Source organism: Brachyistius frenatus, unplaced genomic scaffold (genome assembly GCF_029030835.1).
Source record: "Brachyistius frenatus isolate BFR_SWC_R1_liver_20210118 unplaced genomic scaffold, ASM2903083v1 Contig_1, whole genome shotgun sequence".
NCBI lineage: Eukaryota > Metazoa > Chordata > Actinopteri > Embiotocidae > Brachyistius > Brachyistius frenatus.
The window spans coordinates 1,526,406-1,545,607 of NW_027210600.1; the positions used below are offsets into that span (position 1 = coordinate 1,526,406).

Consider the following 19,202-nt stretch of genomic DNA (forward strand, 5'->3'; position numbering starts at 1 on the left):
GCCGTCTGAAAGAGTTAACCTGCCTTTGCTACAGTAGAGTTTGAAGGAATGCCGGAGCACCTGTCAGACTCCATTTACAAGACGACTTGTTATCTGCACGGCTCACTTGCACATGGAGTCGACCGGCTGCAGCTACTTCCCTTTGAATTGCAAATAAAGCATCGGTGGGTACGTGGAAGTTTGTTACCGGATAAAACAAAAATATGCAAAACAATAAAAGATTCGGTGCACAAGTCAAAAGTTAGAATGGCTTTATTTGATGACTGACGGCGAGGATCTCTTGTACTTGTACCAAAGGATAAAGGATCTTTTTAAATGGAGCACCTGAGTTGTTACATAAACGTTGGGATCGCTACTGAACACCGTTGGATACATCGCGTAGCTCAAGCCAAGACCAGACAACATCAGAGGCGCCACTGAGTCAATTTATTCCGTCCGTGTGAGTCAGATCTTATTGAAGGCAGCCACGTCCACGGATTGAACATATTCCTCAAAGGCGGTGATGGCTTCTTCCAGCAGATCCGTCCCCACTTTATCATCCTCCACCACACACCCTATCTGGAGCTTCTTGATGCCGTAGCCCACCGGCACCAGCTTGGACTGCCCCCACAGAAGCCCGTCCATGCCGACGCCGCGGACGCACTCCTCCATCTTGGCCATGTCCGTCTCGTCGTCCCAGGGCTTGACGTCAAGCAGGATGGAGGACTTGGCGACGAGCGCCGGCTTCTTGGACTTCTTGGCGGCGTACGCAGCGAGGCGCTGCTCCCTGAGCCGAGACGCCTCCGCGCCCTCGGCCTCGTCGTCCGAGCCAAAGAGGTCCACGTCATCGTCGCTGCTGCCGTTCGTCGCTGCCGGGAGGACAAACTCGCTCTTGGCCGACGGGAGACGAGCTCTTTCCGTCTGGAAGGACCTGATGTGGTTGTACCAGCGGTGGAGGTGGCAGAAGGTCGGCGGGGGGGGGGAGGGGATGGCATCAAAGACGCTGGCGTCAGCTCGGGATGCCACAAAGCCCTCCATGTAGCTTCTGTCTGCCAGAAAGTCGTTGAGAGCTCCGAGAGCCGCTCGTGTGCTCATGTCACCGAAGACAGTTTTTGTGGAGGTCGGGAGGGAGAGCCGGGACTGCCGGGAGTCGTCTTGCGTGGGGAACTGGTGCTTGATGACTTCTTGCATGGGGACGTCGTGTGTGAGTGGGATTTCAGCAGTGTGGCCACTGGAAGAACCAAGGCAACAGAGCAACAGGTAATGAGTCACTGACTGTAATTACCATGCACTAACCCCAAGGCAGAAGTAGTCTAAATTAAGAGCAGGCACGCATGCACAAGCCCACACACAGATGCACACAATTCACATCACAAAACACAATGGAGTCTTGCTCATTTTTAATTCTTCTGACTTGTTATTGGTATATAAAACTCAATGGCTCCACATCAAGATGGGGGACAGATTGGTCCGTGAGTTTTCTCGTGCACCAACCAAACACATCAGCCGCATCACACTTCAACCACATGAACCAAACAGCCGGTATCTTTTCCACAAATCTCAAGCCAAATATCAGCGTCATTCTTTTCTTTTTCTGATCTGAAAATATGAACTGCCACGTATATTTTCAGCGGGCGTTTAGGTTTAGGGAAGGTGAAATCACAGGAGGGGTTCGATGTCCATCTCCAGGGCGGAGCAGGGCATGGTCAGCTCGAAGCGGTTGATGACGTCTGGGTGGAGGACTCCGAGACGCCCGACGCTCTTTCCGCGGACGAAGATCTCCGCGCAGCGACCGGGGAAAAAGGTGGAATCTGAAAGAAAGCAGAAGATTCTTTCAGGGAAAAGACAGTTTTGGCCTCACGTCCACCCAACTAATGTTAGACTTTCTCTGATTTGGCTGCCAACACCTACACCTGGCATTGGCTTCTCTTCTCGCTACTATCGGGGCGTTTCATGAGCTCTTGCGAGAAGTGCTTTTATTTTTAAAACAATTATCACCTCCATCAGGTTGTTTGCAACCTTTTAAGTACGCTGACAAACTATTTTAGACCAGTTTGTTACCGTCTAACGCACCATCTGTACGATCCGGATCTTTCTTGGATCGTGTTTTTTTTGCCACCTCACGTTACTTTTTCATGTCCACGTTACTGCTGATGCATTCATTTTTCTTCTTAGTGCCGAAGACATGCTCGACTCTTCACCACATCTCCGAGAACATGAGTCAATGACGGCGTGTGCGACGCTGTGTGCTGCCTTTCTTGTTCCTTGATCACCATTTGTTCACCCGCATTCATTATTGATGATCACTTCTACATCAGCTGTTCCTATCAAATTTAGAAGGTAAAAAGGCTCCACGACCACGGCAGCGGATACCTTTTTTTTTTTTTTTTATTCGAGGGAAAACCCCCTCAGAAGTGGAAAATATTCGTTGATCTGCTGGGTGTAAGCCGAATCCTTCTTGTTTAATATCAATCATTGACAGAGCCGAGAAAGGAACACAGTCTATGTGAAAATGTCACAGATCATTACTCTAACTCAACCACCTCCGGAGGCTATTTGACCGTAATCGGATTTTCTGTCTCGGTCACTTTGACGCATGCACATTTCTCCTTCTGATTACAGTGTGATGGTGCAGTATGGATGGCAGTGTCAGGAGTAAAAGGTCACATCAGTCCAGATGGCATAAAAAGGAAAAAAGAAAAAAAAAAAGAAAGCCTCCATCAAAACTGAAATGAGAACTCTCCTCGATGTGATCGGCATTTGTTCACTTTGCTCACTGACATGCAAACAAACAGAAAGGCGGACTTGTCAGGAGATAACAAGATACAGGGGTTGCTATGACAACCCCCCCCTCTCCCCTCACTCTCTCTCTCACACACACACACACACACACACACACACACACACACACACACACACACACACACACACACACACACACACACACACACACACACAGTACATTGCTTCTTCCCACGCTGCCTTGCTAATGGGTTCCAGAGCCCACCGCTTAGATGTTCACTCATCACTATGGATGAAGGCTTACAACACACACGCGGTGCACTTTCAAATGAGTGTGTGGAAAGTCGACCATTTTCTTTCAGCTGCTCGCTCTGTGTCTGTTAGGTGGATTAAATTGGTGGAATGTGCTTGCGTCGCCTCACACGTCATCTACTCGCACCAAGAGAGGGATGCCATGGAAACTATATAAATAGCCCCGGTACATCTTAAATAACCAATCAGTCAATGAAAATCCCACACTTGAGCCAGGCCACTTTCCTCCCACTCTTCAACTTTCAGCAGAAGGGAGCGTTCGATAGATGAATCAGCACCAGTACAGCTGCCTGATACCGCTGTAGGATTTGTCTCCATTTTAACCAGACGGCGAATTCAAACAAGTCTTTTAATGAAGCTATAAAAACCCAGGCTTCCACCTGCAAGCAGCTGAAATTATTACCTGCACTAGTGACTCTCAAGGATGATGAATATGGGCTTCGATGATGACTTGGAGGGTTTTCTTTCTCGTTTCCGAGCCTTTTTTTGTTTTGTTTTGTTTTTTGCACTGCACTACATTGTTAGTCTGGCTCTGCTACACGAGGCTCAAAGCTTCAGTTTTTTTCCCTGTGATTATAGTCTGGAAACTCTCTTTGCCGTAAGGTTTGCTCAGCCACTCTGAAGTGCGATGATGTTGAAGGTAGAGAGCATACGGTGGTCAATGCTGATTGGTTAAAAGCTGCTCCAATAGTTTTGAGACTGACCAAGTTGCATGTCCAGCAGGTTGTGACGACTGGAAACAATTCCTGATGGAGCGCGGCCAGACCCAAAGAGTCCCAGTGAATTCAGGTCTGAAACATCTGGCTACTGCATTTGAACTGGTTAAATAAAATGAAATGTAATGAGGAAAAATGCTAACATGTTGAGAATTCACCAGTTCTGATGCGCTTGTCTTGTTTTGAACATCATTTCTGTTAATTAAGAAAACACTGTTCCCACCAAAGTACTCCCTGAGATATGAAGTCAGTCGGGGGAAACCAGCATGTCTGTAGCGTGGCACTCATTGCAGATGAGGAAGATGCTGAAGGCAAATTTTGTTTTTTCTATTCAATCGACTTTGTATGAAACAATCAAAAAAAAACTATTGATGGCATTATGTCTGAAAGCATCCTCACTTTACTTTTAGTGCCTTCAACCTTTGCATACAGTACTATGCAAAGCAAATGGTAAAAAAAAAACATTAGTGAACTTTAGGGGGACTATTGTTTATATGTTTCTTTCTGTGTTGGACTACTTTTTGATAATGTCGTCTTGTTCCCAGATTAAAGCATCTTGGCATTGTCATTGTTATGTACGGGTATTAATGATGGCCAAAACAAGACGTACATTTAAAACCACCACAATTACCCTTGAAATCAAACTGCAGCTTCATTTTGAAACATCAGTATAAACCTTTAAGAATGAATGCAGGCTGAACACATCAATAACTGGGAAAAAAAAAAAAAAAGTCCAGTGATCACAGCGTCTGTCCAAACAAACCGAGACCTTTCATTGGACACAGTTGTTAAGTGAAACGTGGGCATGTGTCTCTTAAGTGTTTCTCTTACTCCACTCGTGATCCCCTGACTCGTCATTTCACCTCTTTTCCCCGCTGAGTGGCGGAAACTCAGCTGACATGTATTCCCTGGGAGTGATGGTGGCGGTAGCTGTAGTGCTGCTTCACCCTGGTGATGGATGCATCCTGAGGACATGAGTGTGTGTGTGTGTGCGCGTCAGGTGAGCTCTCAGACAGGGTCACGACCTTGTAATGGGGTTAAGGTGACGCTGACATATGTGGGGAAGTGGGGGGGGATTCGGCTAATGGTGCAGAGTGTGTCGGGAAAAAAAGAAAACAGCAAAGATAGGCTGAGTGGGAGAGTGTGTGTGTGTGTGTGTGTGTGTGTGTGTGTGTGTGTGTGTGCGTGTGTGTGTGTGTGTGTGTGTGTGTGTGTGTGTGTGTGTGTGTGTTAGCGCACACGGGGAGAGGATGTCTGTTTCAGTCTCAGCACCCATAGGTGTATGTGGTGTATGTAGTGTGTGGACAGTCCGTCTCGCTGCTGCAGTGGGTGACTCCCATGCACTCTCCCACACTGCAGACTTCACACTGCCCCCCCCCCAACCCTCTTTTCCTGCTCTCTCTAGTCCTTTCTCGTCCGCCCCCCCCTGCCTCCCCCTCTATCTGCCACCTTCTCCTCTCTCCTCTCTCATTCACCGATACTTGAGCCCATCGATTTGCAGTCTGAATGAGCCCCAGCAGAGGCAGAGGGAGATATCCTGCAGTGTGACCTTGAAGCATGCCAGCCAAGAGGAAGAGAGGAGAGAGGTGGGTGGTAGACAGGATGGAGAGTGAGAGAGCAAGAACCAAAAGGAGGAAGTGAGGAACCCAAAACTCAGAACGATGTATGAGAGTCTCTCTGGGAAAACACAGACTGGCCCGTGAAACGCTTCAGAAACCGAAGCCGAACATTTCTGATTACGAATCTCACAGGAACGGAGCAGCTGCATCAGAAAGATGAAACCTCGGTCTGCCATTTAAACCCAACTTTACAATAAATATTATTGGGCCAATCACATGTCACCACCGGTTAATGTAACTGGACTCTGAACAACAGAATTAAAAGGTTTGATGCTCTTGGTTAGTGACTGAAACAGCCTTTCAGAATAAAATTAATCTAAAGTATGAACAGACTTAAAAGTGCTGATGCAACATTGCTTACTTAATGCGTTTCATTGACGATGACTTAACAGAGAACCCTTTGAAAATGTGCGACCTCCCTCGTGCATTTCATGAGTGGAGACAGAGTGAGGTAGTTCTCTTGGCCGACATTGACACCTTTGATTTTTATTGAGCAGAATGATGACAGGAACATTTTACGTCAACGCTGTTCAGTGTTCCTTCATTACGATGGAGTATCGGGGCTGCATGAAACTAAAAACATAAGATAAAGATTCTGTTTGTCTCATTTTGAGAATTCAACTTTCAATGTTAGTGCCAGGAATACAACATTTCAACTATATACTTGACATTTCCACTTTAAACTTGAAAAACTAAAAGCTTCGTCCTCTTTATTTCCCTTCATGTGGCCCCAATACCCAGTTGTACCTCCTTTGCTAAAGGAAGGTGACGGAGTTATCCTGATTTATTAAGGTGACGTTATTGCTAGACATGACAAAAGACAAACTAAATAGAAGTTACGGAATTGTCGTTAACAAAGTTTACCCTCAGATGTACAAAGTAAAATAACGCCTGTTACTCAGCAGCAGTGTTATGAGAAACAATCCTTCGGAAACAAGTTGACGCTAAAACCCGGAAAGCGTGACGTGGTTCTAGTTTTTCCACTAATAATGAAAGTACCGTGGACGCTGTCTGCGCTGTAAATGTAGCTTGATGTTACCACACCCAAATATCAGTCTCTGCACTCCATGGACAATCGTTTCCAGACGTTGCATCCCATTGGGCGTAGACTTCAGGTTCATTTTGAAACTATTGGGGCAGCCTTTAACCAATCAGCATTGAATACCGCTGGTGCAACTATGATTGAATGTATAAAAATAAAAAAAATTAAAAAATAAAAAATAAATAAATAAAAAAATAAAAAAAATATATATATATATATATATATATATATATGGCCAAGACAACACTAACGCGAACAGGGTTTCCAGACTGCAATCACAGTGAAGAAAGTGGTGCTGTGTGCAAACCCTGGACTTTAAATTAAGCAATAATTTACCAATGTTTATTTAGTTACAACTAATTTTCAACTTTCAACAACCAATTTTTTTTTAAATGGAAATATGTTGACATAAATACCAAAAAGTTAAAAATGAAATGATTTTAAACCAACGTAGCAGATGGTGGTAGGAGCTTCCACCGACATATTAGATGTTTTCTCTCATAAATCAGATTCTGTGTCTATCCAATGAACTGATTTCCTCTAAACTAACCACCCATATTGCGAGTTACATTCTGACTCGAAACAAAATTGTGCATATCACTGCCATGGAAACATGCCCCCTTAGTAAAGCAGAGTACATGAAGCCCTCATAACAAACACAAAAACGATTGGATTAAATAATCTCGACAAAACCTGCCTTTTAACCTCACGTGACCCAGATTTATTGCTCGCCAGCTTGTACATAAATTCACATGGCTTGACACCTGCTGCTGGGATTTTCTCCTCGCGCTAGAAATCCACTCTTAAGATATTCACCAATAAAAGCTAGCTCCTCAGCACATTCCTACGGTTGTTGGGTTTCCAGCCTCCCCCGGGCTTCTTACCATCTGCAGCCTGGATGTGGTAGCCCTCTCCGCGGGCCGACTTCACCTCCAGCAGCTGCATGGTTCGGTCCAGCAGGCCGTGGATCACCTCGAAGCCCGGACTCTTGTTGTAGTAAACGGCACAGAAACGCCGGCTGTTCCTCGCCCCGACATCTGGTTGGTGGGATGAGAGGGAGGGAGGGAGGGAAGGAGGGAGGGAGTGGGTGAGAGGGACATCGAGGGGACCGGCTACAACAGGGCTTTACTGATACAGTATGTCCAGTCCATCTCATTCAGAATATAAGTGCCATCAATCTTCTGAAATGGCGCCTTTTGTGTTTTTATTTATATTTATGGAAACATTTGTCAGGACAACATTGGTTGTCAACAATTTTTTCTGTATCATAGTTTAATATAAAACAGATCAGATTCATCACAAGCGTCGACATTTACTCATTGCAAGCAATAATTCTAGTATCTAAATGATATCCAACATGAGGGAAAACAAATATAACTATTTTGCATTTTAATTTCCAGAATACATTTCCCCCAATTATTACCTAATATCTGTCTAAAAATGGATGCATCAAGGTTTCAGAAGTGTGCTATGCAAGACTAAACGCCTGCTTCCATCCCTCCACACATGCAGACGCCCACCTTTGGTCTCATCCTTCAGCACCACATCAGATATCTCGAACAGTTTGAGGGGAAGGGGCATCTTCCTGTTGGCAGCGATGGTCTTCAGCAGGCCCGGCAGCAGGGTGGTGCGCGCCACCTGGTGGACGCAAAACGGAGGCCGGTTGGAAACACGGCTGCGGTTTCTTAGAGGGGAAGAGAGCGCCCTCTTATGGAAACATTACAGCGAGTCAACTACCACTTCAGATTGTAGGTCGATTCTGGTTTTTACCTTCCTCACCTGAAGTTTTATAAAGAACGCTCACAGAGGAAAAATAATCTGATTACAACGAGGTTTCAATTAGAAACGTTCTCATTTGTTTACTTACTGGCCCTGGAAACTATCTGGAGTGTATAACTCATTTTCTCTCTGGCTAGAAGACTAGGTTTCACCTCTGGTTAAACATTAGTTATCCCAGTAGAGTGACTTTCAGATGATACAGATATAGTCTCCATGAAGCATTCAGAATTTAATACAGCAATTCTCATAAATGCTCACCATGAAGGCTGAATACTAGAGCCTGACTGATGCTGCTTTTTTGAGGCCAATAATCGATATGAGGGGAGTAAAGGCATTCTGATACAAATATATTGACCAATATTCTTTAACTATATAGAGTATATATAACACAGAGTATGTAGAGAAATACATCGTTTTTGTAATGTTCCCTTAAAATGTTGTTATCAAACACTTTTGACACTTGTTACAAAGATACGTATCGGAGGCAGGATATTGTAGTTTATCGCCCACTCTGACATCAGTGAACTGAAACAGTAAACTTCACTGGGATTAATATATATATATATATATATATATATATATAAAAACACAAATAGAACAGTTTCTTTCTTTTTCTGCATTATATTCTGCAAAAAGAAAAAGTCAATATCTGCCGACAGATAAATCTGTGATGGCCAGTATCCGCTGGACGATATATCATTTTTCATCCTCTGCTCCACATCTACAGTCTTGATGCGACTAACAGAGAGAAGCGTTCTCTACGGAGGAGCCGTATCAGCTGGGTTTTACAGTGCTCAGTCTGAATCACATCTCGTGGAACAGACACACTTCTCTGAAGTAATCTGCAGGCGCCGTCAAGTCTCACATTTCAACATGAGCCTTCGGTTCACGTGCTGTTCCATCCAGAAGGAAGGAGAGCATTAAGGGATGAAATGAGTTTGACGGACAAACAGAGGTTTGCTGCCAACGTGAGGTTAGACCATAAAAAAGTATATTTAACTCTTCTAACGTTGTGAACAACAGGCCTGAATCCCCCCTCCGTTATATTTATAGCTCTGCTCTGCTGCATGTTACCTGGAACTCTGCTGTCTTGGGGTTGGAAATACGAGCCGCCCTGGTTTCAGAGATCGTCTTCCCAAGCTTGTCTGCGATATCTTCTTGAGAACACTACAGAAAGAGAAGGAGGACTAATTTCTTTGAGCATTTTTTTTTTAGGAGAAAAAAAAGACAAACAAAATGTTTTTTTGTGTTTGTGTGTCTTTGTGTTGTTTTTCTTACCAAGGCGAAGTTGAGGGCCTCTGTGAATCCAGCAGCCGCCACGTCTTGTCTCAACAGCTCTGTTAGTTTATTTAGTGGGAACTGTGAACAAATAAACAAGAGCAAACAGCATGTCTGATGAGAGACAACAGTGTGTGGTGAAAGTAATGTAGCATGCAGACACAGGAGCAAAGCCGGGTACCTGGTTGGCTACAGTGTAGGTGCGCGGCGTGGTGCGGGTAATGTTGTTGAAACCGTAGGCCATGGCGGCATCCTCCATGATGTCACAGGCGTGGATGACGTCAGAACGTGTGGGCGGGATCTCGACCTCGATCTCATCGGCGACACCGGTAGCCTGGGAGAGCAGGCACATCCTGGTCAGCAGTTGAGCTATGTTCTCGGTTGACTCACTGACGGGAGAAAAGAAATAAAAAATTTTTTTAAAAAGCTGTGATTTGTTATGTTAATGAAGATGGGCTGAAGCTAAGCAGGTCATGTTTGGGTCAGGACCAGCTGATGCCGCGTGGGAGACGCAAGATATTTCAACATTTCTTTCGAAACTCTAAAGTGCCTCAAGGATTAAATAAATAAACTACAATAAATCACTGTTCAGTCTGAACTTTGTTTAGAAGCCCACATTTACTCGGATATTTCAAAAATGAATAAACCAAATAAAAATAGAAAGGATTTGTTGCAGGACTACTGTACTAGATTGTGTTGGATAGTACCTGCACACAGACTCAAACTGAGCCGGTGCATTTGCGCAGACATTTGTTTACTTATTTGGATCCTCATTAACTTCTGTAGCTTCAGCATTTGCTCGTCTTCCAGGGATGCAAAACGTGACACAAACAAACAAACAAGCACAAGCCTCTTGAACAACCACCAACTGGCACTTCTCATGTCTCTTAGATGTTTATCTCATATCCTGACTGAGAAAGTCCAAATCACTTACTTGATGCCGACTTTTCGGTTGATGAAATCGCTGGACAGCTTCTCCTTCCTGTAAGCCAGCTCCTACAAAACAAACCAGGAACAACAGATGAGACATTAAAACGATTTCATGTTACTTAAAAAGAAAAGAAAAACAAGAAGACAGTGTAAAAGGTGATTGCAGCTTGATACAGTACCGGGTACATGCAGGTCTTGCCATCTGGGTACACCACCTCAGCCTCCTCCACCCTGAAGGACGAGGAGCAATATATCAGCCTCACTGGAATACTCTTGCTCTCCACTCATTTATTCAACTCTTATGATGGCATCAGGTTATAAATGCTGAAGTTGAGGAAAATAGCTCAGGATATTGAATATAGAACAAACTGTGACCATAAGAGAAATTCAAAGTCTTACAACAACAGTTTAGCATTTGGAAAGTTGCTGTTATTCTCAGTGATGTCAAAGCAGGGACGAATTCAGTCAGACAAAATGAACAGGAAGTCAATTAAATAAACTCAACTGCAGCAGAGAGACTTTAAATGATGTTCAGGAGATTGATTTGACAGCTGATGGAAAACAGCTGCTGTGATATCACTTTGAAGGAGGCGGATGAATGAATCACAGCTGATTTACTCCTCAATTCATACAGCAGCATAATATGGAGAGAAATTAGACTCAAAATGATCCAAAAATGAATTAAGCAAAATTGCACTTGCATATATTCCAATCCACACAAAAATAAACAATTTGAACACACGCGTGTACATAAATGTCCATAAATATTGTGACATTCATTGATATTTATTTACAAATTGTTTAATGGGTGTGCACGGATCGCCTGATACACACGGATCAGGGTACATTACTAACGTACATACTTCACGTTCTGCAGCACCACACAGATCTGCAAATACATGCTGCATTTAAGTACCCGGGGAAAACTGGGACATCTGGGCTACACTTCATGTGTAATTATAAAAATCGGGAAAGACATTTCATGTCTCCAGATCTTATTTGTCATTTGTAAATCATTTAATACACATTTGTGAACATTTGGAGTCTAATTTATTTCCATGACTTTACCACTTTCTACCCTGAGCAGGTGCACAGATGTTTCACAACAAACTGTATGTTTTCATGTTCCACTTTTAACATGCCGAGACAGAATCACAGCTCAGAAGCCGGCGTTGGACACAGATGTGACTTACGTGAAAGGCTGTGAACAATACTCGCTGAACATGGTCACCATCATGTCCAACACGATCTTTGCCTGGAGGGAATGTGACAAAGCGTCCGTCAGTTTTTCTCGTGACAACAGTGATCAGTGAAGATGTGTTTCTGTCTCCTGTCAGCTGTACCTTGGTCAGGTCTGTCGCCGTGCACTCGATGAAGACGTTCTTTGTCTTCAGGGTGATTTTTGAATGGTCCCCTGGAATAGTCGGGAAAATATGCTATTAACAGACAGATGACACTTCAGCATAGCAGAAATATGTTTTTTTCTTTTAATATAAAAATACGAATACTGGGAGTATATTGTTTATTTTTAGGTTTTAGGTTAAAAAAAAAAAAGTTGTAAGTTCACACTTGGTCAAAGACTGATAAATTATCAACAGTGGCAGGTAATAAAAGCAGAGTGAGGAGAGAGAGACACAGAGTACAGTACTCACCATTGATAATAGGAGGCATAGACAGGACAATGCCGTTGCTGTCGTAGATGATTGGGTACACAGGCTTGTCTTCAATGATGTGAAGATAATGCCTCAAGTGGCTGTCGGTCTGTGCGAACCGAGAACAACAACACTGCGTCACCACTGCTCAGAAAAACAAACAGACGAGCTGCTGGTGTGACCGCCGTCCAGCCGACCAGCTATTCACCTTGTAGAGGCTCATGAGCTGCGTCGCTGTGTACTCTTTGGTCTGGTTGAGAGGCTTGAAGCTGATGTCTCCGGGGGGTTTGGCTGTGTATGTGAAGGGGCCGGAGAGGGTGTCCAGGTCATGGGTCCCGATGGCCACCAGGCTCCTCTTCCTGCACAAACACAGTTAGTGCCTGACTGGATGACATTAAATTAAACCTGCCAACTACAACTACTTTAGAAAGGACAACAATACCAGCAGTGTAAACAGGGTAAAAAATGGCAGCCACTTGTGGGCAGTGTGCCGGACACTACAGGAGTCATGTTCATTGTGTGAGAATAAGTTACCCAATGCCACAGTAAGTGTTGAAAGTATGTTGAGCGCAAGAAAGTAATTCAGCCTCTTTAAAGCAGGTGCATGAAACAAAGAGGGAGGGAGGTGTGTATTAAAATGATTGGGCTGCCCCCAAATATTAGAAATTAGTTGACAATAAAAGTCTTTGTTGACCAGTTTTTCATTTGTTGTTTAGTTACTGGAGGAAAAAAAAACAACTAAAACTATATCTTGCCAGAGACGTTATAAATACATCACAAGAACATTTGTTGTCAACCGATTTTCCCCTTGAGGGAAGCGGCCTTGTGGGAAACCTGTTGGTCAGGTTTGTCCTTGTTGTGGGAAGTGTCTCTCGTGTGATAAGTATCATTGGAAACACCACTGTGAGGTGCACGCTGACAGCGGCGAATATGTTTCTGCCATTAAGCCAGTCTGCTTCTAGATAAGCACAACATTCAGCATAAAAGTTACCTAAGTGTTGTTCTGTGTTCGCTGCTTCAGAAAAGGAAATTAAAGCCCAGTTCGTGCAACGTTATGACCGCGTGTCTGTCTCTCCTCTTCATTGCAGAGTTGGTCCAGACAGTAAAGGCTAGTTATCACACACGCAGACGCATTCTGCAGATCCTCTAATGGCCCGGCAGTCAATAACCTGTTAGTAGTCTACACAGACACTAACAAGCTGAGACATAATACTGTGTTTCTGTGTCTCATTGCTGTCGTTCCCACACATTCTGAATCATTACTGCTTTTGCTGTTTGCATTGTTGTTACACGACGCATCGGTTCATGCGTGCACACATTAAAGTTATATTTTAAAGGCTCATTACTACTGTTTTGTATTTCTCTGTGACGTAGCACAGTGTTAACAATTTCACTTATTACATTCTTTGTCAGCCCTGAAACTTAAACCGGTTTTCTAAAGCACAAAAATCATATCTTTAAATAGTTAAATTAACAACATAAACATGTGACAACTATTAGTGATCGACGAGAGTCAAGGGCACCAAAAACCAACACATTATACAACTGTCAGAACATCTGCAGCCGTCTGCCGTTGTTCATCGGTCTGACCTGCAGATGTTCTGGTGGAGTTTCTCCTGCAGCTCGATGAAACTGTCGTAGCGCTCTTGTGTGAAAGTGATGTTCCTCAACACTGCTGCGACAGCGTACGGTCGCACTGCTGCTGTCTGCACAGAACAAACAGATCGGTAACAAACTAACCCAATACGATGATAAAACACTGATTTATTTTGATTTCTCAAAGAAACTGATTGTAGCTTCAGGCTACTTATTTGCTATTTAATATTGTAAACGTGTCCACACACCTCTTTAGTGATGATCAGCCTCTGAGGGTCCCCGCTGACCGGGCGAACTCGTCTGTAACGAGGTGCCTCCAACCTGGAACACAAATTGAATCTCTGTGATAACAGTGAAGCAAATCAGCACGCAATACACTCTTAATGGAGAAGCAGGTCTGACAGCCAGACGACGCATTAATCAACAAGGATGTGATTTTTACCATGAAGACACAGCCCTACATTTTACTGCTAAACAAACCCATCCTCCTTACGATGGAAAAAAAAAAATCCCTGAGTTGTATCGTGTCAGCAATGAATCAGAATACATAGCCTTGTTTTGAACTTGGCAATCATCCCCGTGTGCTTAAATAGGTTAGGTTAAGTAGTTACTTTATTAATCCCCGAGGGGACATTTTTTTCGCTACAGCAGCATACAGAAGCAATAAGATAGTAATAGAACAATAGAAAAGCAATAAAATAGCAGTAAAAATTATAAAATATAAATATAAAATATAAAATGCACAGTATATATAGTACAGTATATATCTATATATATTATATACAAACAACCAAGAGACACAGTCAACAGTGTTATTGTTATGTGATGGATTTTGCCAGAGGTGAGTTATTGTACAGTCTTATTGCGGTCGGCAGGAACGATCTCCTGTATCAGGAATGATCTCCTGTATCAGGAACGATCTCATGTATCAGGAACGATCTCCTGTATCAGGAATGATCTCCTGTATCTGGAATGATCTTCTGTATCAGGAATGATCTCCTGTATCAGGAATGATCTCCTGTATCTGGAACGATCTCATGTATCAGGAATGATCTCCTGTATCAGGAATGATCTCCTGTATCAGGAACGATCTCCTGCATCAGGAATGACCTCATGTATCAGGAACGATCTCCTGTATCAGGAATGATCTCCTGTATCAGGAACGATCTCCTGTATCAGGAATGATCTCCTGTATCTGGAATGATCTTCTGTATCAGGAATGATCTCCTGTATCAGAAATGATCTCCTGTATCTGGAACGATCTCCTGTATCAGGAACGATCTCCTGTATCAGGAACGATCTCCTGTATCAGGAACGATCTCCTGTATCAGGAACGATCTCCTGTATCAGGAACGATCTCCTGTATCAGGAACGATCTCCTGTATCTGGAATGATCTCCTGTATCAGGAATGATCTCCTGTATCAGGAACGATCTCCTGTATCAGGAACGATCTCCTGTATCAGGAACGATCTCCTGTATCAGGAATGATCTCCTGTATCAGGAATGATCTCCTGTATCAGGAATGATCTCCTGTATCAGGAATGATCTCCTGTATTTGGAACGATCTCCTGTATCAGGAATGATCTCCTGTATCAGGAATGATCTCCTGTATCAGGAATGATCTCCTGTATCAGGAATGATCTCCTGTATCAGGAATGATCTCCTGTATCAGGAATGATCTCCTGTATCAGGAATGATCTCCTGTATCAGGAATGATCTCCTGTATCAGGAATGATCTCCTGTATCAGGAATGATCTCCTGTATCTGGAATGATCTCCTGTATCTGTCCTAAATAGGAGCAAAAACAGCAGGAGTTTTGCACATGTTGGGTTACATGTCAGTTCTGTTGAGCAGAGTAGGACTCACTTGTTCTTGAAGACCTGCAGTCCTCGGACCAGCCCCTCCAGACACAGCAGGTCATAGCGGTTCGCCGGCACGTCGATCTTGTACAGGATGACATCAGATGCTCCGGATGCTTTGGAGTCGCCTTGCTCCTTGCTGATGATCTCCTTCTCCGAGGTCTGTCGTGGAGACAGAGACCAGTGATTTCTACATGTTCAGACCTGAATGTCCCTGCGTCCTTTATTCAGTCACTCAATTACTTTATTAGACAAACACTCTCATTTGTTGTTGTTTACTTACGATTTCATCCAACTCCAGCCCAAACTCAAAACACAGCTCGTCAAACTCCTCGTCAGCTACAAGAAGAGATAAAGACACGTTATTGACACGTTATTAACACGTTATTAACACGTTATTAACACCGTTTGTCCCCCACCGGCTGCAGACTTCCCTCCGGTGTTTGAAGGACGGGACCGGAGGAAATGACGCAACCACGTTGACGTCCACCACAAACACTGCTCTCTAACAGATACAGTTAGTTTCTAGTGAAAACTGCCGTCAAATAATTTACGTTTTCATTGAAGATAGTTAAAAATAACTTCAGTTATTTAGTGAACATGAGCTGCTCGTTAGTAGCTGCTGGTTGCCAACTGTCAGTCGGTCCTCTGTCCTCCGTCTTTTAGTCAAAAGGACGAGTGGAGAAAACAAACAGGCTGTTTGTTCTTGACTTGAAATCGTAGGAAACACGACTTACTGTAAGTTCTGCCCAAAGCGTTGAAGAGAAGGTCCCTTTTCACCCCGACAGTCGGCATGTTGCCCGCTAATCCTCCTCAGCCCTGTGCAAAAGGACCCCACCACGCCGCTGTAGCTGTCTGCAACAGCGCCTGATTGAAAACTCAACTTTGGTCATTCATTTCCACTATTCAAGTTAGCCTCGGTGTTCACTTGTGTGCACACTGTCATCCGGTCGTGATTCATGTTTTATGATTTCTTACCGAAATTAGAAACTAATAGTTATAACATATAGCGTAACCCTTCATTATTTATTATTTTTCTGTTTCACACATGGACAAACGTGTGACCAACACTGTCTTTGTTTGTCCTGTCATGTAGCTCCATGTTTTCACTTTTTTTTTTTTTTCACGGTGATCTTGTCTATGTATTTATTGCCAAATCCCAACATAAGTACTCCTCAAGGCCCTTAACACAGTAAAGTCCTTATAACATTATGGAGAGAAACCCAACAAATGAACAACTCCACGAGGGACACGAAGAAAAACTAAAAGTATCGTCCTTTTAACAGGAAGAATCCTCCGACAAAACCAGGCTAAGAAATGAGCAGCCATCGGCCTGTTGGGGTTAGAGGAGAGCAGAGAGAGAAAAGAACAGCATAGACAGAGAATGAGCACACCATTTAATGAGCACACAAATACTGAAATAATTCTGTTCTTTAAAAATGACAAATGCAACCAATTTTGAAAGTTGGGATTACAAATTTATAACAATGTTAAAAGAAGAAGAGAAATAATGTGCAGAAAAATATCCTTAAATTTTCAATACAGATAACGATGACAACTAACCTATATTCATAGGATATCTTAATACAAACTGTAGTGAGAATTTGTTTGCCGTTCAGAGCAGAGGATGAATTCATCTCTGTTTGAAAATAAACATGTATTTTTTTTTTAGGTTTGAAAAATAAAGAAAATGTTTAATAAGAGATATGTCGCCGGTTGCCTGAGCTTAGAAGAACGATTCAAAAAACATCACTGAGATCACATACTGGATGGATGTTGAAAACCAGTGCAGCGTGGTGCTCTCATCAGAACCAACATGCACTCAGATGTTATTTGTGACACTGAGAAAAACAGTCTCAGTGGAGTTTTTGTGGTGAAGGCCAAACCTTAAGTCATCAAAATGTTTCACTGTTATGCAGCACATCAAAACTGTTGCCTAAAGACCAAGTTGTAAAGAATCTCAGACAAGAAACAAAACCTGGGATCAACAGAAATCTGTGAAAGAATGAGAAGGGAACAGAGGGCGAATGTGCTCCAACTAATGATGCAGTGTCAAAAGAATGATTCATATTCACAAGTGTTCATTGGACCATCAAGGAACAGTATAGTGAAATACATGACATGTTTATGAGAAACCTGGACTACCAGGGGGTTTTTAATGAGGAAAAAATTGGGTCTTTAACAAAATATATCAAATATTTAAGTCACGCTTAGAAGAGATAATGTTCCTTGATCAAGTCTTATTTCTGAAAAAAATTAGCTTTCAATATATAACTTAGAAAGAATGTGCTTCAGTCATCTGACTGCCTACTGTGACAGACAGTGAATTAATCACATCTCCCCACGTCAGAGGATAGAGTGGAAGGGATACGGGATTTCAGGAGTATTATGACCATGTTACACAGAGACGACTGTTCAGCAACCCACATTTCTTTATTTCATTTTGAAGTCGGTTAGTGAATCTGCCATCTGACTGCCTTTCTCTCCCCGTTATGTATCACACCGTCACTGCATGACATTGCAGAATGAGTCATCACACTGCTAGTGGCACACACTTCCAAAGCTCCATATTTTCTTCTAGGTCTGTAACAACAGTAATTTTTCAGCAGGAAGAAGAGTCATTATTTAAAATCCAAGACTGACTTCAGACAATAATGATATTCAAGAAATTATATAATTTTTACATAAATCTGTTTCAAACCCCATGATAACATCTGCAGCCTTATGTGTCAGTAGGCTTGAAATCAGACATTTGTCAGCTCAAATGATAGCCTGAAGAAATCTGGATGTAAAGTGCACTCCCTGCCTGCAGAATCTCCCCCATGTCATACTAATTAGAGAAAAGAGTGAGGGGGTATATTTTTTAAAAAAAAGTTCCTTGAGGTCATGGATATTTCCATTCAGACAACACAAAGTGTTTGGACAGATGGATACCCCAGCTGTGCATGTGCATGAGTTTTGGATCGGGTGACAGCTTTCTGTATTATGTGGGTCAAGGTTGACAATTCTCAATAGGAAATTGTGTCCAGATATTACAAATGAGTAATTAAGTTTAGTCCAGGATGATCGAGGTAGTGGTTGGCTTAGTGTTTGGATATTCTCTAAAGTTTGAGGTTGTGCATTGTCCCTGTCATGATGTAGAGCAAAGCTACTCCCTGAATTGACGTTGGTGCGATGTAGGAGGAGTTCTTGAGTTACTCACTCCTGCCCACCTTGGGGAAAATCTGGCATATTTGATGAATCTCCAAAGTGTTCAATATCAAGTGATGATGTAATGCTGAAATAAATAATCACATTGATAAATTGTGGAAAACAAATGAAACAACAGCAAGTGAGATCATTTTAAGAAACCACTAAACGTTTTCATAATATTTGTTTATAGGACTTTAGGATTTAACATTTTTGGGGTTCACGCTATGAAACTTCAATACAAACGCTTATTTTTAGTATATTCACTAATTTATCATTTGTATTTTAGCCTGCGGACCAAGGAGCCTGGGATCACAACGTGCGCGTGTGGTTGTGTGAGCGTTGTGCGCGTGGCCTCTGGCTCCTGGTGACCGTCAGTAACCCGCGCAGTCACCTCGAGCCCTCCTTCCGTCTCGGGCCGGCCCCTCACACGCGCCACCTCCACGAGTCCAATCATAACGCAGGGAATCCCCACCCTCTCCCTCCGAGCCGCCATCCGTCCTCGTCA

The 19,202-nt window shown here is 43.1% G+C and overlaps 1 protein-coding gene across 1 annotated transcript; it reads right to left on the reverse strand.

Moving 5' to 3' along the window:
• Positions 1 to 234: 234 nt before the first annotated feature.
• On the reverse strand, positions 235 to 16,352 carry farsb (phenylalanyl-tRNA synthetase subunit beta). Its single transcript, XM_069689457.1, has 18 exons — positions 16,243 to 16,352; positions 15,789 to 15,844; positions 15,513 to 15,667; positions 13,894 to 13,966; positions 13,640 to 13,755; positions 12,258 to 12,408; positions 12,050 to 12,158; positions 11,741 to 11,811; positions 11,591 to 11,652; positions 10,577 to 10,628; positions 10,402 to 10,463; positions 9,649 to 9,856; positions 9,468 to 9,548; positions 9,264 to 9,356; positions 7,931 to 8,048; positions 7,295 to 7,447; positions 1,643 to 1,790; positions 235 to 1,210 (listed from the first exon to the last, which is right to left on the reverse strand). Exons 1-18 carry the CDS (start codon positions 16,298 to 16,300, stop codon positions 445 to 447), a joined length of 2,532 nt encoding a protein of 843 aa, XP_069545558.1. The 5' UTR covers positions 16,301 to 16,352; the 3' UTR covers positions 235 to 444.
• Between the last annotated feature and the right edge of the window lie 2,850 nt (positions 16,353 to 19,202).

Bases quoted from the DNA above. Each gene is read 5' to 3' on its own strand.
- farsb (XM_069689457.1), bottom strand. From the start codon at position 16,300: ATGCCGACTGTCGGGGTGAAAAGGGACCTTCTCTTCAACGCTTTGGGC. The intron at 10,464-10,576 runs GTACTGTATCAA...TTTGTTTTGTAG, and splicing joins GCAAGACCTGCATGTACCCG to GAGCTGGCTTACAGGAAGGA. The intron at 7,448-7,930 runs GTGGGCGTCTGC...CCCACCAACCAG, and splicing joins GCTGAAGGATGAGACCAAAG to ATGTCGGGGCGAGGAACAGC.